This window comes from Ctenopharyngodon idella, chromosome 4 (assembly GCF_019924925.1).
Source record: "Ctenopharyngodon idella isolate HZGC_01 chromosome 4, HZGC01, whole genome shotgun sequence".
Taxonomy (NCBI): Eukaryota; Metazoa; Chordata; class Actinopteri; order Cypriniformes; family Xenocyprididae; genus Ctenopharyngodon; species Ctenopharyngodon idella.
In genome coordinates, this window is record NC_067223.1 from 12,316,152 (window position 1) to 12,343,313 (window position 27,162).

General features: G+C 37.9%; 2 protein-coding genes across 2 annotated transcripts in view; one reads left to right on the plus strand and one right to left on the minus strand.

Annotated features, from left to right (window-relative positions):
- The first annotated feature begins 447 nt into the window (after positions 1 to 447).
- Positions 448 to 19,338, plus strand: elk3 (ETS transcription factor ELK3). Its single transcript, XM_051892430.1, has 5 exons — positions 448 to 799; positions 11,598 to 11,806; positions 12,082 to 12,852; positions 15,704 to 15,826; positions 18,346 to 19,338. Exons 2-5 carry the CDS (start codon positions 11,600 to 11,602, stop codon positions 18,451 to 18,453), a joined length of 1,209 nt encoding a protein of 402 aa, XP_051748390.1. The 5' UTR covers positions 448 to 799; positions 11,598 to 11,599; the 3' UTR covers positions 18,454 to 19,338.
- Positions 19,339 to 19,534: 196 nt separating this feature from the next.
- The window catches only part of cdk17 (cyclin-dependent kinase 17), a 54,560-nt gene continuing 46,932 nt past the window's right edge, over positions 19,535 to 27,162 (minus strand). The window contains exons 8-17 of the mRNA XM_051892429.1: positions 26,994 to 27,088; positions 26,828 to 26,890; positions 26,573 to 26,696; positions 25,877 to 25,997; positions 25,671 to 25,768; positions 24,075 to 24,180; positions 23,644 to 23,686; positions 23,326 to 23,416; positions 23,147 to 23,224; positions 19,535 to 21,220 (exon numbers count right to left, since the gene is read on the minus strand). Of these exons, the coding sequence (XP_051748389.1) occupies positions 21,183 to 21,220; positions 23,147 to 23,224; positions 23,326 to 23,416; positions 23,644 to 23,686; positions 24,075 to 24,180; positions 25,671 to 25,768; positions 25,877 to 25,997; positions 26,573 to 26,696; positions 26,828 to 26,890; positions 26,994 to 27,088 (857 nt within the window). The 3' untranslated portion in view covers positions 19,535 to 21,182. The remainder of the gene's footprint in view (positions 21,221 to 23,146; positions 23,225 to 23,325; positions 23,417 to 23,643; positions 23,687 to 24,074; positions 24,181 to 25,670; positions 25,769 to 25,876; positions 25,998 to 26,572; positions 26,697 to 26,827; positions 26,891 to 26,993; positions 27,089 to 27,162) is intronic.

Genomic DNA, 27,162 nt, shown 5'->3' on the forward strand with positions numbered 1-27,162 from the left:
TAATACAAACATATATGCAAAAAAGTAGATATTTTTGGGGAAATAACCTTAAATTGCCTTTTCAAGGAGCTTTGCATATGGCTGACAGTACAACTTGTAACTGTTCTGCAGACATAATCATATCCCCAGTACATATTAAAAGGTATTAAGATGGCACTTTAACACGTTATTGTTTGACAGTATGTTTAAAATGTATACTATCACTATTTCAAAAGGGAAAAGCAACCCATTTCATAGAATGACCTATATATTCTCTTTAAGAATATTTTTTCCAGATTCCAGATTTAGTTATGAGGAAATTTTCTAGCAATTTGATCCCCGAACGTCAGAATCACACACACACACACACAATGTGTGTGGAGGAAGGAACACGGGCTCCTCCCGGCGGGTCCCGGGCAGGAAGAGGGTGACGTCAGTGTGCTCCTCTCGCAGCAGATTCAGGTTACAGTACACTGCGTGTGCGCGCGTCCGCAGCCGCGTGCGCGTGTGTGTGCTCGTGTTCTTGAATATCGGATGGTGGCTGGAGGAGGAAAAGCGTGTTTACACAGACGGGCCGAGCGCCTGGGGAATAGCGCACGGCGAGAGGAAGTGAGCCGGCTCGCTGTCTGCCTGCACCAACTTCCTGCTCAGAGAGAGAGAGAGAGAGAGCGAGAGAGAGAGAAAGAGAGAGAGAGAAAACAGTCGGGATCCCATTACAGTCCGACTGAGAGCTGCCGAGACGGCCGACAGCATGGAAAAACAGCGCATTATACGGAATTCTTTTTAATAAAGTGAAAAAGGACCCGACCATTAAGCACAGGTATGTGAATAATCCATCCAAACTATCTGAATGTGTTATAAATGTTTACAAGTGTGTAATTACCTCACAATAACAATAAAAGGAAGAAAGCCTCCAAAGTACAGGACTGAAACTTGATATCCTCAAAAAAGAATGAACCTATCCAAATGAAGGAGCTGTTTGAAATGTTCAGAAGTGATGTTTAAAACTTAAATGTATACAACTGAAAGACTTTTCCGTACGAATCTCTTCTATCAATAATAGACACTTCAAGTGTCCACCGTTCCCGTTACTTACGCACAATTTACGCACCGTTTACGCACGACTGTTGAAAGTTTGAATACCTGTTGAGCTCACGAGTTCCTGATGTATATTTTAAACATTTGAAAGCAGGGCTGTTAGAAATGTGAAATGTGGCTCCTGGCGCTTTAAACGCACTAGTAGAGTTTCTGGTTTGTCTGGAAACAGCAGCAGACTAATTGCCATGCGCTTCCGGATTGAAACTGGCAGCAGACAGCATCTTGAAAATGAGTCATTGGGGCAAACAAAGAAACTTCAGTTCAGCCCTATAGAACTGATGTTACCCCTACATCTGGATATGCTGGGGATGATCGATGTTTGTGACCGAAAGAAAAGTCTTTGGACACGTACTGTAAGTCACTCTTACGTGAATGGAGTAGCAGATGATGCTAGAGCTTTCCTCAGAACTAAACCAAGGTGTCCTCAAGTTCACCGCTTATGAACATGTTCATCTATGACAACCAGAAAGTGTCCAAATACTGATACTTGAACTCTTGTTTTATCATTTAAAATGATGTTTTTGCTTTAATAATGTGCTCTTTATGTCACTTTCGAGGCCGTTTCCTTCTGTTTTGGAGTTTTGGACACCGTCACTGTCACACTGTGTGTAAAGTTCCTCCTATCTACTTCCTGTATGGTCAGATTGGTTGGATAGATTTTCACTTATGCAGGTTTTGGTGTCTCCAATTAGCATTTAAAAACAAGTTCTGTGGTAAAACTATAGTAGTACTATATCAGTATTTCATTATTTTTTAGCTTTAATATTTCTGTATTTTCTCTGAAATAATTTAAAAGAGGAACCATCATCATTTCGATCAAACAGCCAATTAGATTCAATGCAGTAAACAATCTCCAAAGCCTTTCTGATATTTTGCTATCAAATGCAGTGCCATTTTAAGTGTCCACACTCCACTATTTGGACACAGACACACATTCTCAGATCTGTCTGCGTAATTTCAAGAGCTGCAGCTCTCTCTGGAGAAATGTGGTCGTGGAGAGAAGTCCTTCACGGCTTTCTTTTCTCCCTCTCTTCAGTAGGAGCTCCCTGAATTTTCCACTGCAGTCTGTGTGTGCAGGAAGAGCGCACATTTAGTCATGGCGAAGTAATGTCTGCGCACACCAACTAATCTCATTACGAGTTTCCGCTGGCGCTACAGTGGAGGGGTTTGTGAGCACGACGGCAAGTTTGGTGTTTAAAAGCTGTCTAGGGGCCATTCAAAACACTGTGCTTGGGGTTTTGGGTCCAGACGGTCTGTTGCATGAGTCTTGAAGTCTGTGAGCGTGTCACTTTGTGCTGGAGAGAGTCTGGAGCACACCTTCTCGTCGTCTCACCGGCAATGTGTGAAAGTTTAAAAAAACATCTTTATCAGGCAGTAGATGTTGTCTGATAAGCCACTTACGTATTAGACTGCTGCTTTCTTTTTCGGACACACTGTGTGTAAAGTCTACAGTCATGTTCCTCCTTTCTACTTCCTGTATGGTTAGATGGGTTGGATAGATTTGATGTTTTTTTTTTTTTTCCTTGGTGTTTTCCATTGACTCTTTGAACTTAAGTGCTAAGAAGTGAATGATCTGTGGTGTTGAGAAAAGATGATTGCTTAATGCAGATATCATTTTTCAGCCATCTGAGAGAAAAAAAAGTTTGGCTGTACACTGAAAAAATTGCTTATTTTGCACAGTTTTTAGTAGTACATTTTTAAAAAATTACTTTGCAACATAAAATTGAGTAAAGTGAGTGTAAATATAAACTCAGCAGAAGTTGCAACAGTCCTTTCTTCCTTATTGTGACGTATATAAGAGTGAAACAGCTTTTTGAACAAGAAAAAATGTAGGACGGAGGTTGATTTTGTCCATCGGGAGTCGATTGGATGGTTGTGGTTCGCTATTGGTCGATCTCATGTGAGTGACGGGTTGTCCCGCCCAGTAAACACGTAATCAATTTTGATTTCATGGTGACATTAATCAACTTGCAATTCAGATGTAGCTGCATTTAAATGATAAAATAAGTAGCATTTAAATTAACAATGAATATACATGAACACTAAACAGGTTTCAGAAAGTAACTCAAATCAATGGATAATGTTTGAGCAGTAGAAATTGAACTCGAGTGCCTGGTTGCATAAACTGCTTAGACTAGTCTTAAAAGTTAGCCATCTAATTTTTTTTCTTCAAGACTAATACTAACTTTTTAAAATCATTTATATAAGATTGGTCTAATTTGAATCAGAAAAGTGTCTAACTGCTAGTTGGTCAAACTAGTTAAGACATCTTAACATAAAGGCTAAGTTTATGCAAAAAAAAAGAAAAAAAAAAAAGTGAATAATTATTATAAATTAATAATTCCCCAGTGGATTATGGGAATTCTGCATTGCAGATAAGTAGGTTTTACTTATTTTTATACCTTCTGAATCCTCTTTCAAAGTTGTTCTACTTTGAAATGAATACATGAGAGATTATAAATAAATCAAGTGAATATTTGAGTAGAATTGAGTGCAAATTGCTAATTTTTTTTAGTTTACATTATTAATTGCAGATCTTCTCTGCTGTATTTACTTCCCAACAAAATAATTTTTTCCAATGTATTTCCTGATGTCCTATGGCATGAAGTCAAAATGAGAGAGCTTGTCTGTGGTATCTAAGCATTTAAAGTAGTAAAGCAGTATGTTTTCTTACTGATGTTTAGGCCCAGATAGTATTAATAGTATAGTAGTAGTATTTGATGGGAAAAAAGGGTCAAATAGAACTAAGGCCGCATTTACACTGCAGGTCTTGATGCCCAATTCTGATTTTTTGACTATATGCTTACATCTTCTTTTAAAAGTGACCCATATCCGATATCTGCATTTACACTATTTTGGCGAAACAACCCAAGGTAGACGTACTGACCCGGAAAAGCTTAGGCCGAAAAGGAAGTAAAATGATGTGATTTGCAATGGACGCAGATGAAATGATAATACAAGCTTAGCTTTCTGCACCATCTTTAAAGGTCAGCAAAACATTGGGTTGAACCTTCATCTTCCATTGCGCCATTGAAAAGAGTCATGTGATCACAGTTGGTGTCCCTGAGTTAACGTCATTTGCCACCATCGCTTTTTCAATGACGTACGACTCGCATTGTTGGGAATATCTGATCTGTCCGCTTACGTGGCAGACGCAAATGCACATATCCGATTTATTTCCACATATGAATGAGGCCTGAAACCGATTTGAGAATATTGGAACCCATGCTTTTTTCCTGCTTACATGTTCATGGGTCATATCCGATCTGTGCCACATTGGAGGAAAAAAAATTGGAAATTGGTTCAGTTGAACCATGTAATAATGTAAACGCAGCTTAAAAAGTACTACTTTTAGGGTACATTTACACAACAACAATGTACTAAAAGCAGAAAAGTTTTTACTTTGCACTTTTTGCGTACAGATGACAACATTGTCAAAACGATCCTTGTTCACACCGATCCGCGAAAACGACTAAAAACGCTGTATTGTGCTGCCAGGCCAGCAGTTGGCGATGTCACTTTGTAAACAAACACTACGCACCTATAGACTGAACACGTAATACGCATATGCATGACCCCACCGTTTCACAAATTCACTTTTTTGTAGTTTACACGGAGATGATAATGGTATCTTTAAAAGTTTGTGTTTTCAGGCCCCAAAAACGCCATTGCTGTGTAAATTAATAAGCAAAACGCATAAAAAAAGGTCTCAATTTTTAGTTGGAAATGGTGTCCTTATTGTTAAAATATCTCATAAACAAATATGATTGGCATGGGGATGTGTAGAAGTTTGTGAAAGAATTAATGTGGAGTAATTTCTCACCAAGTAACTGTAAAAACAATGTATGATTCATTTAATTCATGAAATGTGTTAAAACAGCCTTAAAGCCAATGACCATGAAGCTGATGCATGCCAGACAGCGGCGCAAGAACAGAGCCAAGGCAGTGCAGACACACTATGTTTGAGTGTGTTTTTTGTTTAGCACACACTGTCTATTATTTATTTGTGTGTCATGAGGTCTCTCATCCTCTCTACATGCCTAAATGCAATTTTGCATCACACTGTCTTTGAAAACGTATGGCTAAGGATTCAAACTTTACTCCTGCATGGTTTATTTCATTGCTCACATTGCAAGACAATAAAGAGACAAAAACTCCAGATTTGCACATGCAAATCACATTTGTACACAGCAGCGGTGCTTAAAAGGGAGACATTTTTTCCCTTCTTGCAATAATCTAACAATGACTTTTACAGCCACGTTCCATGCAGGCACTCATCCAAACAGCCAAGAGCTTTTGAAATCAGCTTCTTGTGTTTATTCCCTTTGATTAGGGAAGTAAATCTGGGAATCCATGAGTCCGTTCTTCAGGGTCTCGCATGCAATATGTCAGTCTATAGACGTCCATATGGGCGAGAGCTTTGTGCCAGCACGAAAAGAGAAGAGGAAACCTCCCATTTGTGCCTTGTGTCCGTGTGGTCCCTGCGTTCCTGTGTTTGCTCCCCGCAGCAGGAATTCCTACCTTTCAGTTCGGGATCGGCATTCCCAGGAAGACGCCCTTCAAAGGAGAATTGGAGGAAGTCCTGATATAGACAGTTTTACGGTCGTTTAACGCAGATGCTCCGCTCAGAGGATGCTGGAGCAGGAAATGGTTGCATTTCACTTCTTTGGGGGTTTGGAAAAAAATAAATGGGCGACAGTGTGTGGCGTACGGTGAGCTTTTATGTTGTGCCCAAGTGTGGAGTACAAGATCTAATTGTAAATTGCTGTATGTGTATATATAATGAGATCTGTGTCACATATGTAGAAGAGTAATGAATGAGTGTGTGTGTGTAAGTGCACAGTACTTCCTGATAGATATCTGTATACTGAATTGGCAGCATTTTCCGAGCACTTCCTCCTTTGTCACCACAGGTTTGGTTTTGTTTGGCAAGTTTCGTCGCAAAAAATACTCCATAAAAATTTTTTTTTTGTTTGTTTGTATCTTTAGGCTCAGTGTTAAAAATGACTAAGAATGCAAATTTAGCAGGACTAAATGTATATCTATTTCTTTTTGGTTCAGACCAAGAGAACCCACCTACAAGTGTGAACACACCCTAAGTGTTTTAGGTTTGATTTTAGCCTGTCCTGTTTGCTCCTTTAGGCTCAATATTCGATCAATCCCTTGATGACTTCCAGAGCCGTCAGTTTGATGAGCGAAAACCAGGGTGAAAGTTTAAGCTTGTGTGTCTTTGTCTAAACTATGACAAAGACTTTCCCAAAATAAGGCAGTCTGCAACCAGGGAGTTCCTCTTGGCCAATAAAACAGGCTCCGTGTCAGAGCTATCCACACTAGTGAGTCAGCCAGCATCGTTTCTCCATCTAGCGCTCCGTCTCGTCCGTTCCCTCCATCCATCGTGCCGTCTTGGGAGAGCGCTGGCTCAGACAGCAGGAAGGCCGCAGTAAACGCCAACCCGCCCTGTTTGACTGACTTACAGTTACCAAAGGGTATGATGTAACGCTAGTTAAAACCGAGGAGTGTGTATAAACGTTTGTGTACACTCTCTCTCTCTCACACACACACACACATTTGACAGCTTTGAATTCTAGTCAAACTGGTTTCCGATGGCTGTCAGACCTCAACCTGAGGTCCTTTCTGTCACTCCACCCAGGTCTTCCTGTACTCTGTCCCTCTCCTGCACTTAAAATAAGAACAAAAAAATAAGCAGACACTCCATTCTACAATATAATAAGTTTATGCAGGGTGTCTTAAATGGTTATTTCATCTAAAAATGAAAAGTCTGTGGTCACTTCTCACCCTCATGTTGTTCTAAAGCCAGTTAACCTACTTTCCTCAGTGAAACACAAAGCATAAAACACTAATGTTAATGTCTGTTGAAACTACTAATTTCTATGTGTATATACATATATATATATATATATGTATATATTAGGGGTGTGACGGTACACAAACATGATGGTTTGGTTATCATTTACACAGTTACTGTCTTGTTTTCATGACAAATTTATTTAACCATTAAATAATTAAGACATTACTAACAGGTAAAGTAAATATAATGAATATATTGAATATATTTACTAATATAATGAAAATATATAGTGAATATAATAAATATATTCAGTATAGCCTAATGAATATATAAGCTAATATAGTGCATATGTTTAGTGAAATGCTCCCCTCTAGAGTTAATTTCTCTAGTGAACTAACATGGACACTAAATGATTTGCCTGAGGTAAAGGTAATGCTACGTGAGACATTATTCTCAAGCTGTTTTATTAATGTTTTTCTGCGTTTGAAACACCGGTTGAGAGATTACACTCATATCTAGGGCCTAGTCCACACGTACACAGGTATTTTTATAAACTGAGTTTTTCCTCCTTCGTTTTTAAACAAAAATCGCGTCCACACAAGCACAGCTTTTAAAAAAATCTATGTCCACATGAAAACGCAAAAACACGCTATGAAGCGCTGTCAAAAGCCATGTTGGCCGATCAGAAGCCTGGAAAAAAGTTTATTACTGGTTCCGGTAGGCTGTAACATTGTCATTTTATTAAGCATTTTATTACTATTACTATTATTACTATTATATATATATAATATAATAATATAATAATATATATATATATATATATATATATATATACTATTATATATATATATATATACACACTATTATATTATATATATATATATATAAAATAGTAATAATAGTAATAGTAATAAAATGTAATAAAAGTAAAGTAATAAAATATAATAGTATATATATATATATATATATATATATATATATATAAATAATAGTAATAATAGTAATATATATATATATATATATATATATATATATAATTCCATAAACCAAAACAATACAATTCATTCAAAGAAAAATAAACAAACAAAAAAACATTGTCATAAGCCATGATGCTTAACGTGGCTTAATGTACTAAGACAGTGCTATTAAAAGACCAAACTCAGTAAACATCATACTAATAAACCATACTATGTACAGCAAAGCAGATGAGCCCAGAATATGAGCGCAATGTGTTTAATTACACGTTAAGTGTTTTCCTCCCATAGAAAACCGTTATGAAGAAAACGCTTAACGTCGCTTAATGTAGCCTACTAAGTGATATTAAAAGATCGAATTCTGCACAAACCAATTTTTCTCTATAGTATGCTTTATTAGTGTTTACTAAGTTTGGTTTTTTAATGTCGCTTTAAAGTCACGTTAAGCGTTTTCTTAATGGGAGGAAAATGCTTAACGTGTAATTAAACGTATTGCGTTCATATTATGGGCTCATCTGCTTTTCTGTACATAGTATGCTAAGGTTTTAAAAAAAGTTTTCAAAAAAGTTCGGTTTCAGTTACCGGTTACTGCGTTTGCGTGTGGATGAATGGCCAAATCGCATAGAAAAAGCTGCGGTTTTGAAAATACCCGTGTTCGTGTGGACAGAGCCTAGATCGGCTGTTCTTCTTCTTCTGTGCTTTTTCCTGTTGTGGCAGTTAGCAAACAGTGTTGCATTACCACGCACGCCCCCTTCTGGATTGGAGTGTGGATCGCCTGTGACTGTCTGTATTCATCGTCTAACTACATGAACCGAACCGTGACATCCGTACCGTACGGTTCAGGATGAATACATGTACCGTTACACATTATATATATATATGTGTGTGTGTGTGAGTGTGTGTGTTTCAGCCCATGGTCAAAGTGTACAGGTAATGGATATATGGTTCTTTATATTTCCCAAAATGTAACCAGGGATGAAGAGCAAAAGGTTATGAGAGTACACTAAGGTTAAGTGTTTGGCTTAATGGCATGACGACAGCGGTCACAGGAAGTGGCCTGAGCAAGATTTAAACTTCCTGTACTGTTGGGCTTTTAACATTGAACCACTGTGCCTTCCTGTAATCCCAGACCACATGCATGAAGGAACTCACTCCTGTTTACTAGAAAATCCTTATCTTACACCCAATGGATCCACTTCCATATTGACTGCGACTTTGTTGTCTAAATCAGAGTGCGCTGGGGGAAAAAAAAAGGAGAATTTTTCTTTTTGAAATATCAGTGATCCGAGATGTCTAGTGGAGGACAATTTAAAAATCATGTTGTCCAAACTATAAATGTCACAACTCTGCACATGTCTAAGGTTTCTTGAAGGAATGTGAGCAGATATCTTTATGCACATCCTGTTTTGTGAGATCGCAGCTTCCTGTCTGTGTCCAACCACAGCGCCAAAGCATAAAGAGCACTTCTAGGCCTTTTTCTGCTCTGAAAACTGGACGATCTAACCTTCCTTATTGAGTATGGGAAATCTTTGCATGTTGGACTACTTTTCTCAGTATTAAGGTCTGATAATGACGGTTTGGGTGATTGTTCACTGATGATATTATATAGGGAAGTGTTTGACTTCATGTTATTTTCCTATGTTATTCAGGATGAGTCAGTATTTTGATAAAACAGAACTCATACACTAGTGTTCAAAAGTTTACTTTTTTTTGTGTTTTGAAAGAAGTCTCTTCTGCTCACCACGGCAACATTTATTAATCAAAAATACAGTTATAACTGTAATATTATGAAATATGAATACAATTTTTCTATTGTAATATGTTTTAAAATGTAATTTATTCCTGTGATGCAAAACTGATTTCTTTTTAGCATCATTACTCCAGTCTTCAGTGTCACATGATTCTTCAGAAATCATTCTAATATGCTGATTTGCTGCATTCTTATTACTGTCAATGTTGAAAACAGATGTGTTGCTTAATTTTGTGTAAACCGTGATGCATTTTTTTCCAGTCTTTATTGTAACTTTTGATCAATTTAATGCATCCTTGCTGAATAAAAGTGTTTCAAACTTTTGAATGGTAGTGTAAATGATAGAACTGGATTTTCATTCTTGGGTGACCTATACCTTTAAAAATTCCCTTAATGCTTGTTATAGGTTTTCACTCTGGGTTTGGGATGTTTGAACTATTTTGTGCCCCTTTAACCCCCTTATCTCTACCCGGTCCCTTTAATCCATGTTCATAAACAGGGTCTTGTGGACAAACTCCATGTTTGCCTTGTTAGTAATCTCTGCTCACAAATGGGTGTATTTGCCAGCCTTTGAGCGAACACCTTCATCCCAAAGAGGGACGGTCAATGCTGGAACATGTTGCTTGTTTGCGAGCCATTCCCGTGTCAGTCTTTCTGGCTGATAGCCCTTTGTTGTTTATGAGCCTGTGCGTTAATGTACAACAGAACAGGAAATGCTTGCAGAGTTTGTGGGAGGGCACACAGGAATGACGTTTTTTGTTCATGCAAGAGATGAAGAGTGCAGAGGGAAAAGGGGAAATTAAAGGGAGAGGATGGATTCAGGAGCACGAACGCGGCGTTCTTTAATGTGGCTGTGTTTATACGACTGATGCTCCGGCCTCTCCTTCTTCACCACTTCCTGTGAGAAACCTGCATGGATGGTTAAAGGAAAGTTTTTACAAAGCAAACGCAATTGCTCCTGGAAGGATGTCTGATAATCAGATGAAAGTGCTGGTCCGTGCACATCCAGACAAAAACTAAATTTGGCTTCGCGGTACCACAGGATCTTCCTTAGATCCTAAAACCTTGTTAGGGTCATTAAAAGTGTCCTCATGCCACCTTTTCTTGCCCCATAAACAAGCAGTACAGGCAGAGTGTATCTAATTTAAGTTAGCCAAGATTAGACGCTTAATGAAATTACGCCAAACTCTCACCTCATTCACAATGATCCACGTTGCTTTAAATCAGTACAAGAAACAACAGCTCTGTTACAAAATCTAGCAAGCTACCTACCTAAACAGCATTTTAAGGTGCTATTGCTTATGCTACCTTTTAATATACCTAATTTTAGCAAAGACAGCAAGACATCGAACTAGCTTTTGGAAAGGAATATCAGCCTGATTATGATTTTTAAAGGGACAGTTCACCCAAAAATGAAAATTCTGTCATTTATTACTTACCCTCATGTCGTTCCAAATCCGTTTCTTCATTTGTGTTCATCTTTGGAACACAAATGAAGATCTTTTTAATTAAATCTGAGAGCATTCTGTCCCTCCATAGACAACCTAAGCAATTACCACTTTCAAGGCCCAGAAAGGTAGTAAAGACATCATTAAAGTAATCCATGTGACTAGTGGTTTAACCTTAATTTTATGAAGCGTGTTGGAGATTAATATTTTGTAAACAAAGTGGTAAATTATGTTTTTTTTGCACAAACAAAGCACTCGTGTTGCTTCATGAAACTGAGGTAAAACCACTGGAGTCACATGGATTACTTTAATGATGTCTTTACTACCTTTTTGGGGCTTGAAAGTGGTAGTTGCGTAGGCTGTCAGTGGAGGGACAGAAATATCTTAATTTGTGTTACGAAGATGAACGAAAGTCTTACGGGTTTGGAACGACATGAGGGTGAGTAATTGATCACAGAATTTTCATTTTTGGGTAAATTAACCTTTTAAAACATAAATATACTGTTAATATTAATAATTTTACTCCTCTTGTCTAACAGATATGGAGAGTGCCATCACGCTGTGGCAGTTTCTGCTGCAGCTACTGCTGGACCAGAGCCATAAGCACCTGATTTGCTGGACGTCCAACGACGGTGAGTTCAAGCTGCTCAAATCGGAAGAAGTCGCCAAACTTTGGGGCCTACGCAAGAACAAGACCAACATGAACTACGACAAACTCAGCCGAGCACTACGCTACTACTATGACAAGGTTACACAAGCTCACATTTCAAACATCTGACCAATGATAATCATAGATCCGATCTCATGAGAAAACGTAACTATTTTACGTGACTTCGTGTGAATTCATACGAAAATTGTACGATTTTTAGAAAAAATGTAAGCAGGTCCACCCCTAAACAGCTATTGGGGCATAAGCAGATCGTACTAAAACGTATGATTGAGATCATACGAATTGGCCACCAAACGTAAAATAGTTACGAACTGCACTGAGAGTGTGTTGTAATCATCCTCTGTCTTTTGCAGAATATCATAAAGAAGGTGATTGGTCAGAAGTTTGTGTATAAGTTCGTCTCATTCCCTGATATTCTGAAGATGGATCCCCAAGCAGTGGAGCTCGGTCGGGATGGGGGTCACGTCGCAGGGGGCGTCATGTTACAGGAGGTGGAGTCTGATTGCGGTGAGGGGGAGGAGTCTCCGAAGCTGTCGCTGTCATCGCTGAGAAGTCCCGCCTGTAGGAACGAGTATCTTCACTCTGGTCTGTACTCGTCCTTCACAGTCAGTTCCCTCCAAAGCCCGCCTCCGCTGCTGCGTCCAATCAAAGTCGAGAAGCAGCGAGGTGGCGAACGTGAGGAGGAGGGACAAACAGTGATTCGGTTCGTCACTAATCGATCAGAGAAGGTCGTTCCCCTCGCTTCCTCACCACCACCTGCATCTGCAGAGGTTTTCTTCACTTCAAAATCCTCCCCCTGCTCGTCCCGTAGCCCCTCCCCCACTCATAGCCCTGTCTATACGCTGCGGCCAGGGCGGAGTCCGGAGGCTCGCATAGACGAATCAGAGCAGATCGCTCAGCCTCTAAATTTATCATCCGGCCACAGGGAGCGAGCCCAGAATCAGGCCACGCCTCCCGAGAGGAGGACCGGTAGCAACGGACTGCCTCCCAAAGCTCGGAAACCCAAAGGGCTGGAAATCTCCGCCCCTTCCATACTGCTTTCAGGAAGTGACTTGGGCTCCATCGCCCTCAACAGCCCAGCACTGCCCTCAGGGTCCCTTACGCCAGCCTTTTTCACTGCACAGGTACCAAACTATGTTCTTGTATTTTTAATGTTCACACAACCAATACACACATCTGTTCCAAAACCTAGTGAGCTACCTATCTAGACAGCATTTTAAGGTATCAAAGCAAAAGCTGTTTCCAAAGCATAGGCAGAATACATAATGCCTTCTTCTAATGACTAATAGCTGATAAACCCAGATTGCAACAAATTTACATAAAAACTGTCTATGTTATACAACATTATAGTATTATATAGTTAGCTTAGCAACATGCTAATGTAAAGCTCTGTTGGAATTAACTGTTTAAAGGCAAGGTAAACATTGTGACAACTGCTCAAAGACAAAATGTCATTTCATTTAATACCAAACATTATTGATAAAAGCGGTTGAAATTTTAATAAAAATACTATTTTTGTGCCCATTAGAATATTGTGCCGTTAGCTTAGCAACATGCTAATGTGAAGCTCTATTGGAATCAATAGTGAAAAGCAAGCTAAGCAGTAGATAACACAGCAAAGTGTTTTGAAAATAGGTAATATCGGCTTGATTATGAAAATAGAAAGAAGTCAGTGACGACAAAGCTAATTTTTATCATTCTATTACATTAGAAATGTACTTATATTTACCAAAAGTATTAATAAAAGAAGTCTAAGTAAAGGTGGACTTCCCTTATAAATGCTATGTAGTTTTATGCTTGGTGAAATATCATGTTGTTAGCTTAGCAAGATGCTAATTTTGCCCTATTTTGTGTGAGACAGTGTTTCTGCCTATGTAGAGCTTTCGAATCAGGTTTCATTTTTTTAGTTGTAGGCAGCTTTTAAGGTTTTGGAACAGAGCTATAAATAAACACAAAAACATCCTCTCCGGCACTGTTTATAGGCCTTCAACAGGTAACAAATAGACAGGACACACACCTATACTGGTAATACAGCTATTCTGTGAGATGTCTCGGTCTTTACAGGGCGTGTAGGGAGAATTGTGTGGCAGGCGGACGGGTTTTTAAAAAGGGTAGAGTGAGACAGGAAGAGGGAAAAGACAGACAGAAGGGCATAAGCGAGAGAAGAGAAACCTGTAAGTAAAGCCATATGTCCGTGATCTCGCACACTACAGCATAGTGACACAGGACAGAGAAAAACAGAGCGAGAACGAGAAATTGATTTCACATGCTGCCCTATAGCCACAACCTGGTGATCCAAAGTCCATGACCCATGGGAAGCTACATGCTTGTGTATAATTCTCTCTCACTTTCTCTCTTAAAGGGACAGTTCACCTAAAAATCGTTTTCTCAACCTCATGTCTTTCAAAACCCATTTGACTTCAGTGCTGACGTGAACGCCAATGAATGCATGCTTGCGCATGCTAACGAACGAATGCTTACAGCTGAATGCATAATCTTTCAAAGTATACTCCATTTGATAGCGTGCGCTAATTCGCTCAAAAAAATTTGGCCAACAAAAACTGAGTATGTGCAGATAGAAAAATGCTTGCTGTGCACAAGGTGTGTACTATGCTGATGATTAAATTTACAGTACACATAGCCTAACATGCTCGTAAAAACTGAAGTATAGGCTTTATTCAGTGCAACACCAAAGGAGAAGTTAAGCCGCTTTTTTCCGTACAACAAGTGAAAATTAAATCTTGTTTCTATTGTAGGACTTCAGGCAACTTGGACTAATTTTATGGTGCCTTTTTGCTGTTTGACATCCCCTGGGCCCTGTTTAAACCTGGTATTAAGATTGGTTTTGGTCGATTGGATCACAAGTGGACGACGGTAAATACAGGTGTAAACGGGGTCTAAAACATTTTGAGCTTGTCCACTTTCGACCACTTCCAGAGGTAGTCGAAAACGCATTTGACCGGATTGCTTTCATAGTGTAAATGCTCATATGGTCGAATGTGTTCAAGCAGCCACAAAAGACCACCTACTCTCCGTCTACTGACCTAACGCATAAACATTATGAGGAAACATCAGACGGGATTTAATCTTTGTCGGCTGAAGACCCAAGTTTGGTTTGAAGACGAAAAATGTACCAAGCACAATGTTCTCTCACCATTTCTGGTTTCTAACACACACTCACTGCGTTTGGCTATCAGAGCAGAAATGAAAGTTGATGCTCTCCGTGTTTTTTCGTCGTCTCCGGTCGCATTTATATGTAAATTGTGCAAGCTTATTTTGTCCATTAGATTGAAAGATCTGAAAAAACCCATACGTTTACTTACCTATAGACCCTCCCCTCGAAAAAAAATCAGGACAGAAGTGGTCGAAAGTGGAAAAAAGACACGGATTAAAACACCAGGTGTAAACAGGAATCTGTCTCCCTCATCTACTTGTGATCCGATCGACCAAAACGCATCCTAATACCAGGTGTAAACAGGGTCCTAGTGACCCTCCTCTTTGTTGTATAGAAAAGTGCATTTGGGACATTTGTCCACAGAAGACAGAAGTTAAACAGGTTTTGAATGACATGAGGTTGAGCACATGACAGAAGTTTAATTTGGGGAGAACTGTTGCTTTAAACATCCTGAAACATCTTCAACAGACAGTTATTTCATAACCCCAGATTGAGCAAAGACTGCACAGACAGAGACAGTTGAACACCACTTTGAGGCATTGCATTTGTGCTGCATACCCTCCAAATATGTCCTGCTCGCATAAAAAAAATCTGGCAAATTTTTTAAAGGGGCGCTCAGGCTTCTTATGCATGACAGGCTTCACATGCTATCGCCTGCTAACTGACGCAAAGACGTGCTTGGACATGCAGAGACTCACATTCGTCTTTTCATGATCCATGACTTCAGTGACTAATACAAATAACATCTCATGTTCCTGTTCCCCCCTTTCACAATACCTCCTCTACTCGTCTTTTTTCAGACTCCCTCTGGTTTGCTGTTGACGCCCAGTCCTCTCCTGTCCTCCATTCATTTCTGGAGCAGCCTGAGTCCCGTAGCCCCTCTCAGCCCCGCCAGGCTTCAAGGCCACGGCTCACTCTTTCAGGTACGCACAAAGCATTCCCAAAACCTTCACCTGAGGGATCTGAATATGAATGTGGTTGTTAATTTATTTTGGTTTAGCAGTGACATGCGAGTGTGTTTTAGAAAGTGATTTGCTTGTGTTTTGTTAGCGTGCGTTTGTGTTTGGTGTCGTGTTTCAGTCTTCATGTGAGCGAGAGGGGAAATCCTGTGGATACTTCCTGTTCTGACCCGAGGGAGAGTGTGTAGGGAGGTGTGTGTGAGCGAGAGAAAAAGACAAAGCAAACTGTATATTTATGCTCATCTTGCTTTTGGAGGGCAGCGTCCAGTTTTTACTGTAAACATTGCTAGGCAGGAAACCATTAAGGTAATCACGGCAACTGCTTGACTCTGCCTTTACGGGAATAGTGACAGTTCTTGATGTGCACTTTTACTACCACACACACACACACACACACACGTACAGACAGACTCATACACTCACTCCCCCACTCTCACTTCCTCCCTGGGCGGCCGTAGTGGGAGTTTTCTGGTTGGTCACATGACTGTCGTTCCTGCCGTTATTGGTTGCGGTGGAAAAATCTTGTGGCTTGTTTGTTTTTTTTCATTTAAAATGCCACTCTTCTTCTTTTTTATTATTTTCTATACCTGTAAAATATAGAAGTGAAAAAAACGATGCTTTTAAGATGTTTGAGTCACTCCGGGAAACGGATTTACTGGTGTATGAGTGTGTGTGCGTGTATTAGGGTTTGGAAATAAGCTACAGATGTTTCCTCTCTGCATTGGATATGGGGGAAAAACAGCTTCCTGTTAAAAAAGGGAGGGGGTGATAACTGAAAAAGACTCTGTCTGTGTGTATAGTCAGCTCTCACATAACAGGAAGTTCCTCTCCTAGCACTACCATGATGCCTCAGTGAGGACTACGAGTGTGTGTTTTTTAGTGAACCACAAAGACAATGTTTTTTGTTTGTTTTTGTTTTTTTGTGTGGGGAGAGATTTCACAGAGGTGTATTAGGGAGATATTTACAGAAACTTTAGAAATACTCAGGTCATATTTCAGCTAAAAATCAAAAGAAATGGTAAATGAAATGCTTCTGTTTTTGCATTTGGACTTTTTTTTTATATATATAAAGTTCAGTTGTAACTACACAATTTGTTGCACTGAATTTGATTTTTGGTATTTTTAGAAATAAAATAATATAGTGAATAATTTAAATCATTAAATCATTTAATTTTCTTTGTTTCTTTATATATATATAAACTTTTATATATAAATATGTTTCTTTATCTTTATATCTTTATATAGCATTTCTTTATTAGGTTCAACCCAAAAATGTCAACATTCAAACAAACAATAAATAACTTAATAAAAATAATAATAAATATACAGTTAAGGACAGGTCCTGGTAGTATTTAACCTCTAAATAAATAAATAAATAAATAATAAATGTGCAGGTAGTATTTAGCCTTAAAATCTAAATTAAAAAGTATTATTATTATTATTGTTATTATTAATAATGATGATAATAATAATAAATATTTATAAAATTATATGTCCAGGTAGCATTTAACATCAACATAATAAATTAATAAATAAACAAACAAACAGGTAGTATTTAGCCTCAAAATCTAACTTAAAAAGTATTATTATTATTATCATTTATAATAATAATAAATATTCATAAAATGATATGTCCAGGTAGCACTTAATCTCAACATCATAAATAAATAAGTAAAATAAAATTAAATAAATAAATGTGCAGGTAGTATTTAGCCTCAAAATCTAAATAAAAAAAAAAGTATTATTATTATTATTATTAATTATAGTAATAATACATTTTCATAAAATGATATGTCCAGGTAGCATTTAACCTCAACATCAAAAATAAATAAATAAATAAATAAATACATACATACATATAATGAAATGTGCAGGTACTTAGCCTCTAAATCTACATTTTTAAAGAATGATTTATTACTATTATTATTATATATTAATATTAACAATATAGTATATTAATAATATACTATTATTAACTAACTAAATAAATGGAAATTTTGGGTAGTATTTAACTTCAAAAAAAAAAAAAAATCAAAATAAATAAAATAAATAAATAATAATAAATATACATATAATGAAAGGTGTAGGTAGTATTTAGCCTCAAAATCATTAAAAGATTAATAATAATAATAAATATTCATAAAATGACATGTCCAACTAACCAACTAAATAAAAGGAAAGTATAGTAGTATTTAACCTCAAAATTAAACAAAAAATAATAATAACAATTAGTAATAATGATAATAATATATTTCCCATTCAAAACTATGGACATTTCTTGATAAGATTTGCCCATTAAGATGTGAACTATTATTTGGCCCGGTCAAGTAGCCTAACTATTCACAATTAGATGACACTTCCTAATCATTTGCATGTGTTTTTTTAAGCACAAAGCATTTGCTGTGCAGTTACTAAACATAGTATATGAAGACATTGTGATTCAGTATTACCTCAACGTTCTGTTTGCTTTCTGACTCTCACAGTTCCCCACCCTGCTGAACGGGCCGCTCCCGGTACCCCTCCCCAACCTGGACTCCTCTTCATCATCACCATCCCCTCTCCTCCTGTCCTCCAGCGCCCAGAAATCCTGATTTCTGGACAGTTTGTATATCCACCCCCCAGAATTATACCTTTACTCTTACACTAAGAAGGAATAATGGACCTTCATGTCATTTTTTTTGAGCCAGACTGCACTTCACCCTCTTGTGGCCACCTGCACCTATAGCACCCTTCAGTTCTGTTGAGTTTTGGACCAGCAAACTTTTGTGTTTTCTTTTTTAACTCAGGCTGCAATCCAAAACAGCTCACCAAATTCCTCCGCAAGCTCTTAAAATAGGGAATTATTATGAGGTAATGCCAAAGAACATGAAGTGTCCTTTTGAGAAGATTGTGAGTCATTGGAAATTGAGCCTTAGAGAATCTGTAGTCTCATTTTATTGGAGAACATGTTCAAGACTGGCCTTTGGCAGGTTTTTTTTCAGAGTCTCTTTGACAGTTTTAAATGGAGACAAACGATGCTGGACGAGGTAAAACACGTTCAAATCTGCGTAGACTTTCTGTACCTCCTCAAAACATGAAAACTTGAGCGTTCACAACGGTTCTCCATTCCCAAGGTGCTTCAACTGGAAAGATCTGCCGTTTTGTCGAACAGCTCAGACTTCAAGGAAACATTTAAACCATATTAAAGGAATCTCGTTAGCATTTAAGTCTCTTTTATTTTTCCGAGGCTGTGAACCGGGTTTTCTGTATGTTTGTCTGATATTGTATTGTATAATATTGCGTTGTATGCACTGTGCTTCAAATGTACTACCGGCTGTGCCTTTTGTGTAAGAATTGTGTATTTGTATTATTTTCCTGCTTAAAAACATTTTGTAATAGACGAAATTCCACTTCAATATTGGAAAGAAAAGCTTTGTAATAGCTTCCGGTTATTTTTTTCATTAATGAATTGATTAAAAAAAAAGTGTATTCTCGTATTAATTTTATATTTTTTGCTTTTCAAGAGTCAAGAAAATGTGCCTTGTGTTTTTAAATAAAAACAAGCATTGAATGCGACGCAACATCCTCCCGTCTGAACAAACACCTCGCACCATTTCAGGATGAATTGAAATACACACAAATACACACACACAAACACACACAAATATAATAAACAGACGACAGAGAGTTCGCTGTATGAAACAGACCATGTTTACTTCACTGATTAAGAGAAATAAATATCTGCAGTACAAAGAGTTAAACGGTCAATTCAACCGACAGCCGGTGTTCTGAAAGCGTCAGTGTTTCACGGAGGCGGAGCTTACAGGACCACACGCATTCCATGCGTGACGTATACACGTAATCACGCACGCACACACTCGCGCACGCATTCTCCAGAAACAATCGACTCCGGTTTCACAATATTAATTAACATCTGTCAGTTCAGAAAAACAAAAAAACAAACAGTCATTTAAAATCTGATATCTTCTGCGTTCTTCATGTTTATAAATGCTGGGAAAAAAGAAACATTGGTCCAACGCTGCTGTCAAAAAGTTTTTTTTGCTGTCGTCGTTACTTTTTCTTTTTACACACACAATATCTTTTTTCTCTTCTGAATAAAATCAAGCACACATGTGGGACAGTCGGACTCCAACATGCCACTTTAAGATACCATTATTCACAGAAGAGTCAATATGTAACATTAAAAAAATCTCTTAATACTGTTAATGAAACTAGCTCATCTTCATAGCCATCACTTGCATGGGGCTCTGTACAGTTACTAATCTCCATATTCACACATACACCCAACACTTTCTCAAGCATCTCACACACTCGGAAGCTACAGAGGAGCTCTATTAATAGGAGAAAGTCATTTGCAACTGGTTTTGTGAATGTATCAGGAGCTTTCAGAAATTAAAAATCTGATAAACAAGCACTTCAGTTCCGACAGGAAGTTATCACTGTGAATGAACGCAAAAGAGGGGAAAGTTAAGGAGAGATGGTCCGGTTCTCAGTTCAAAACTGTGAGGTCACAAAGTTCCTGCTGGTCCAGTGTTTGTTTTTTCCACCCTCGTTTTGCGGCTTTCTGAAGCCCACCTGGTTGAGATGGTCCCTGGTTGAGCAGGCCGTCCACGTGACGCGGCCTTTGAGGAACATATCCACTGTTTTTTCTTGAAATGATGCTTTAAAATTTGAGGAATGAATATTTGGGAAGGAAAGGGTTTTTTTCAGTACATTTGGTTTGTCTTGAAGCGAAATCACCATGCCAGGAAAAGCAAAAGTAAATTCAAAACACTCGTATACGGCATTCCACCTCTGTCAAACAAACACAACAACAAACGGACAGCTGTGATATCAACATTGACAAAATTTGAATGGTTCTTTAAAAAAAAATAAACGTATAGACGTGGGACTGATGTGTCCGAGACAACCAGGAGGGTCGCGCAAGAGTGAGGAAGTTACAAAGAGACAGTAGTCAATTAGCAGCAAAACAACTCCTCCGTCAATAAATATATACACGTTCACACACCCTAAGCGTCACACGGGGGTCCAGATGAGGGGGCCGATGGGCGTTCTGGCTCAAGGCTGCATGCTGGAGGCGGGACACTGGGGGGGGGGAGACAGCGGGTTCATCTGATCCCCTTTACCACGCATGCACACACAACAAACACCCTCTTCTCAGAGAGCGAGGGGGACTAGTCAGTTAGTCTATACAACACAGTCACGGAATAAGAGCCATCGACCTGATCCGTCCAGTGTGTGTGTGTGTGTGTGTGTGTGTGTGTGTTTGCTTGTGTGAGAGTGTGTGTCTGTGATGGGCAAGAGTGTGAGGGAACACAGATTAAAACAGCATGCTCTGCCGTCTGTTCTTGCCGTTTCCTGTGAGGGGAGAGACAATGAAAAAATTATAAATGTTTAAATGAATATGTAAAAAAAAAAAACAAGTTACACCCACACTATGTGTGTGTGTGTGTGTGTGTATATATATATATATATATATGTAAATAATATATAAATATATGTATATTTAGTTATTAAATGTATTATATATATATATATATGTAAAATGTACATATTTATAAAATTATAATTATAAAATATATAAAACTATATTATATATTTTTAATATTTTAATTTAAATATATATATTTTTAAAATGTATATATATGTATATTTATATATTAAATTAAATGTGTAATTTTTATAAAAAGTTATTAGATGAGAGAACAAGGTGCACAAAGGTACAAAATAATTTTAAAAATAACAAATGCATAAATATTTAGAAAATATTCCACAAATTATATATATATATATAATGTATTAGTTATATTATAAGATGAGAGAACAAGGTGCACAAAGGTGTAAAATGATACAAAATATATGACTGAAATATTTAAAAATGTTACAATGTATGAAATATATTATACTTTAGGATATTAATTTGTTACAAATTTAAATAATACATTTAATAAAAATATTTATTTAAATATTTTTTTAAAAAAATATCCATTTAAAGAAATTAATTTTGATTAAAAAAAAATGAACACTTATTTTATACAATAGTTATAGCTTAACTGCAAGCGGCACAGCTATCAGTTAATCTTAAATTTTAAAATAATCGCCCATTAATTGACCTGGTCAATATATATTGGTCTATTCCAGTGGTTCCCAAACTGGGGTACGTGAGGTGACAAAAGGGGGTACGCGAACAAAATGTTGAGTAGTTCATTTAATTCTACCTTAAAATACTATTAAAACTAAGCATGTATTTCTAACTGGCAAAATGCCCTAAATCCAGTACATTTAATCTAATTACCTCATCATTTGCAGTCAAAAATGACTGCCATCACAGAAGCAGCATGCAAATGATAGATTGCGTGCAGATTCTGCTGCCTTAAATCGTGCTAAATTACTGCCGTTCTCGACAATGCACCTTTGTAAAAGTGGGGATTTAGCACTTAATCGCATGAAGAACAAATATAGACAGTGGACTGATATCGATTTAAGACTCAAACTTTCTTTGATCCAAAAACATACCTTGTGTGAGTTCTTGTATTTAATATTAATAACAAGCAAGAATGCAATTGTTCCCAACTATCCACATGACTGCAAACGTGACGTTATTATACAACAGGTCAAAAAACAAAATGTACATTTTAAACACAGTACTGTCAGTATTTACTCTATTTTGCAACGAAAAAAAAAAATAGTTCTAACGAAAACCACAGCAGAACTACAACACACGTCTGTTTCGCGAACAATTCTGCGGCTTTGAACGAATCGTGAGTCAATGATTCAATGATTCATTCACAGCCACTTGCTTCATTACTGAATGAATGACTTGATGACTCACTCATAAAAACAGTGACTTGCTGCCACCTACTGGCGGTTTTAGTTTAATAAAAGTATCACTTAGTTTTAACTTCATTGCATATTTCTCTATTGAACATTTTTTTTATTTAAAACATTATTTATTCTATAAAGTTATTCATAAAGGTAAAAATATGCACTGGAAAAACAATTTAAGAGGGCAAATATTGTCCCTTAATGAAAAAGGTGTGACTGCAATCTAAGTGGAAGAGAGGGGGTACGCAGAAGGATGGTAATCCCTTCAGGGGGTACTCCACTCTAAAAAGTTTGGGAACCACTGGTCTATTCCAATCAGTGCCCCCAAGTGTCAGTTCCAGAAACTACATATATATATGACATTGAGTATTAGTCCCTGACCCATACTGGTTGACCACTATAACAGAATAACCAGTTTGTGAATATGTATGCAGAGCACCGATGAAAGCAAACACACACCTGTCTCTGGGTACGAGGAGTTCCGGTAACCGGGGTCCCTCTGAAGCTGCACTTCCTTCAGTGTAAATATGGATATGTCTGCAGAACCACAGCACAGCATGAGAATGAGGATTTATGAGTGATTATGGGGTGTGTGTGTGTGTGTGTGTGTGTGTGTGTGTGTGTGTAAGGGCACTCACTCTCTGGCAGTGTGTGAATACGCATGCCCAGACTCTTGAAGTAGGAGTGTTTCATCGATTCATCTGCAGAGATCCTCTTCTTGGACTCATACTATGGAGAAAATAAAAGGAGGATGGCTCTGTTAGACTGATAAAGGGTTGTTGAGTTTATTAATATCATTCATGATTAATTCATGATGTTTTACAATTTGAAATAACCTGATCATGTCATAAAGTCAGATTGCAGGAATTAATAGCTCTGAATGTCAATGACCCTTATAATTGTATGATAAAATAAATGTATACTTAATGCAATCCATTGTTCTGGCACATTCTTACCCTTAGAAAGGACAATAACAGCTCTATTCCTTCAGTATCCAACCTGTAGATGGGGAGAGAGAGAGAGAGAGAAAGAGAGAGAGAGATGTGACCATCGCCAGTTTGACAAATCAGACTGGCAAACGTAAGGAAGGAAGCAAACAGCCTCAGAAATTCCACAGGATATCCTGCTTTACTGGCACGCACACGGGTTTCTAACATACACCAGAACATACACACACTTTCCCACAGCAGCATCGGCACACTCACACGGGCTTTGAGGTCATGGTCATTTGCTGTGTGGCAAGACAAACACACTGAAGCCACAGAAAAGTCATTGAGTACACCAGCTCATAACAAACACACTGTATGAAATGGCAACAAAGCACCTGTACACACACACACACACACACACACACACACACACACACACACAGATACAGTGCAGATACCTGGGTGCATGATTGATGAAGGGCTGAGGCTTGTATTTGGGGAAGTTGTAGGATTTGAACTCTTCGATGGACGAAATGCCGGGCCAGTTGTCCTCTGTAGGTGTACCTGATCACACAAACACTTTTTACTTTAGACTCTGCCTGCATTTTAGCACTACTTGAAAACATGGTAAACCCTTTCTAAACAGAACTGATATTTGTTACTATGGCTGATAACTGATATGATGGCCTATGCTATGGAGACAAAATGTCCCCACAAAGATGGCAGTATCCAAAATGCTTGTCCTTGTGGGGACATGTTTTGGTCGCCATGAGGAAAACAGTTTATAAATCATACTAAGTGATGTGTTTGGAAAAATGTTAAAGTTTTCTGTGATGGGTAGGTTTAGGGTTATGGGATAGAATATACAGTTTGTACAGTATAAAAATCATCATATCTATGGAATGTCCCCATAAAACTCAACGTGTGTGTGTGTGTGTGTGTGTGTGTGTGTGTGTGTGTGTGTGTGTGCGAGCGCGTGAGCGTGTGCGCGGTTGAGTGTGTAAGTGAGTGAGTGAATCTATTATATAAATTACATATATATATTTTATTGGCCAATACTGGTATGATCACTGATATATTGTGTATCCATACCAATTCAGAGTTGATGAAGATACTTTTTAGATTTTACATTACTTAAATTCAGGGATCGCACACCTTTTGACCATGATCTTTCCGGTCATTTATAGTTACTTAAGGATTTATTTGAAAAATATAATTTTACGGATATTGCAAAGAGCTAATCTCTAGCAAAATAAATTTGCGATAACGGGGGAAAATGTATATTCGCTATAGAAATTTCCAGAATTTTTAGGATTCTATTAATAATTTCCATTACTTTTCCAGGACTGAAAACCAGGGTTATTGTTGTTGTAACTAATGTTAAAACATAAAAGATTTCAGTTAAATGAAATAAAGCTGAAATAAAAATAAAATATAAATATAAGTTGAAAAACGTAAACTAGTCTTGGCAATAAACTAAAATAAGTTTAAATTGAAGCACTAAAATTATTAACTGAAAATAAATAAAAACTAAAACTGAAACCCTTTAATCAAACCAATAACCTTGGCATTGCTAGAGCCATACTCTACTGTTTGAGCTAGTTAGTTTTGAAAACTAAAATAATAATAAAAAAACACATATATGGCCATTTAAAACTTATTTAAAAACATAATAGTTTTATTAAAACTATTTCCACACCAAAATGAGCAGTGGAACGCATCAGGTGAGAGTCAGCCGGACAGGATTTCAGCTGAACTGTGGTAACCTACCATGTGATCTCACAGTTTCCATGCTAAAGTGTGTGTGTTTGTGTATAAGACGCATAGCAGCTCAGATGGTTGCAGTTTGTTTTTAAAGCAGGTGAGAATCATTTCTGAGTCTCAGCACTATGACTCGTCTGGTGTGAGTGTGCGTGTGTGTTTAGTGTCGTAATGTCTGGAGTTGAAGTGTGCGTTTCATCACACAGGCTCTGAATTGAATCATTTAGTTGGAGAGCTGGACGTGTGTGTGTGTGTGTGTGTGTGTGTGTGTGTGTGTGTGTGTGTGTGCTCACCCAGTAATCTGAAGATTAGATGCAGCTCATCTTCAACAGTGGATCCTGGGAACAGTGGCCGACCTGCAGCCATTTCATAAAATATACATCCAACACCCCTGAGACAGACAGAGATAAAGAGAGAGAATAAGACTGAGCGATTCACTGCAGAAATACAGAAAAAGACTGAATGTAAATGAGCAATGCAACACACACACACAACTCACCACATATCGATCTGTGTGGAATACTCTGATGATCCCAGGAGTACATCAGGAGGTCTGTACCATAAGGTCACCACCTCATTAGAGTAGGTCTTTGTGGGAACAGACTTGGCTCGTGCTAGACCTACAAACACACACAAAGAGCAAAGAAATATTATTTTACTTAAATATAAATATATTAATTATTAGGGATCTGCCTGAAGCCTATATCTGAATTCAAAAATGCATGGAAAATGAAAAACGCATTGTACAGAGCACCTAAAGGGACATGGTTAGGCTTGCTGTGGTAGATTTCACTTATGTGACGAGAGTGAGGTGAGATGACTGGCAGGACAATGGCAAAGGACGTGGTGCGTAACAGATCCTGAGGCGTCATTGACAACTATCTTATCTTGTGAAATGTGTGGTCAGTACCGCCTCTCTTTATACACAGAGTATGCATGATTGTGAATTTGCATATTAATAGCAGCTCTGTGATGCCTGCAAATTATATACAATATGATTACCCAACTATTTAATTGCGGGAGAACCCAAAAGCATTAAAATATATTTTTTTCCCTTCCTATTTCATATTTTTTCCATCACCATGACCCTTTAGGGGCTCCGTAAAACCTTCCTTTCCAAACATAGTATTCGGCTTCGGGCACATGCCTACGAATTATATATAATATTTATTTGATAGCACTGTGCTAAACATACCAAAGTCAGCCAGTTTGAGTTCACCCCTCTCATTGATGAGCAGGTTCTGTGGTTTCAGGTCCCGGTGCAGAACCTTGCGTTTGTGGCAGTACGCCAGCCCTCGCAAGATCTGGAACAGGAAGATCTAGAACCACACACGGACTACAGGTTAAAGACCACAAACAGAAACTGCACTAATACACAACAGTTTGTTTTGTTAAATCCATTTGGAGCAAAATAAAAAGCTTGATAACTGCAAGCAGACATAGGACAGACCTTAACGTTGTGCATACTCATGATGTTTCCACAATCGTCCATGTACTGCTTCAGATCTTTATCCTACAGGAAGCCATTAGAAAACAAATGAATAAATAGAACGAGAAGCAAATGGAACAGAATGGCACACAGCAACAAAGAGGAGCAGTATGGGACATTCGCTCACCAGGTACTCAAAAACGAGAGTGAGAGATTTGTCCGTGTGGACAATATCATGAAGCGTGACGATATTGGCGTGCTTTAAATCCTTCAATAATGACACTGAAAGAGAGAAAATGGCAGGATAGATCAGAGCAATATTAATATATTAGTATCTTAGAGAGAGACAGAGAGAG

What these genes read in the sequence shown, in the direction of transcription:
- elk3 (XM_051892430.1), top strand. Translation starts at nt 11,600, where the DNA reads ATGGAGAGTGCCATCACGCTGTGGCAGTTTCTGCTGCAGCTACTGCTG. An exon ending in TACGCTACTACTATGACAAG is followed by an intron (nt 11,807 to 12,081) that starts GTTACACAAGCT and finishes TGTCTTTTGCAG; the next exon opens with AATATCATAAAGAAGGTGAT. An exon ending in GCCACGGCTCACTCTTTCAG is followed by an intron (nt 15,827 to 18,345) that starts GTACGCACAAAG and finishes TGACTCTCACAG; the next exon opens with TTCCCCACCCTGCTGAACGG.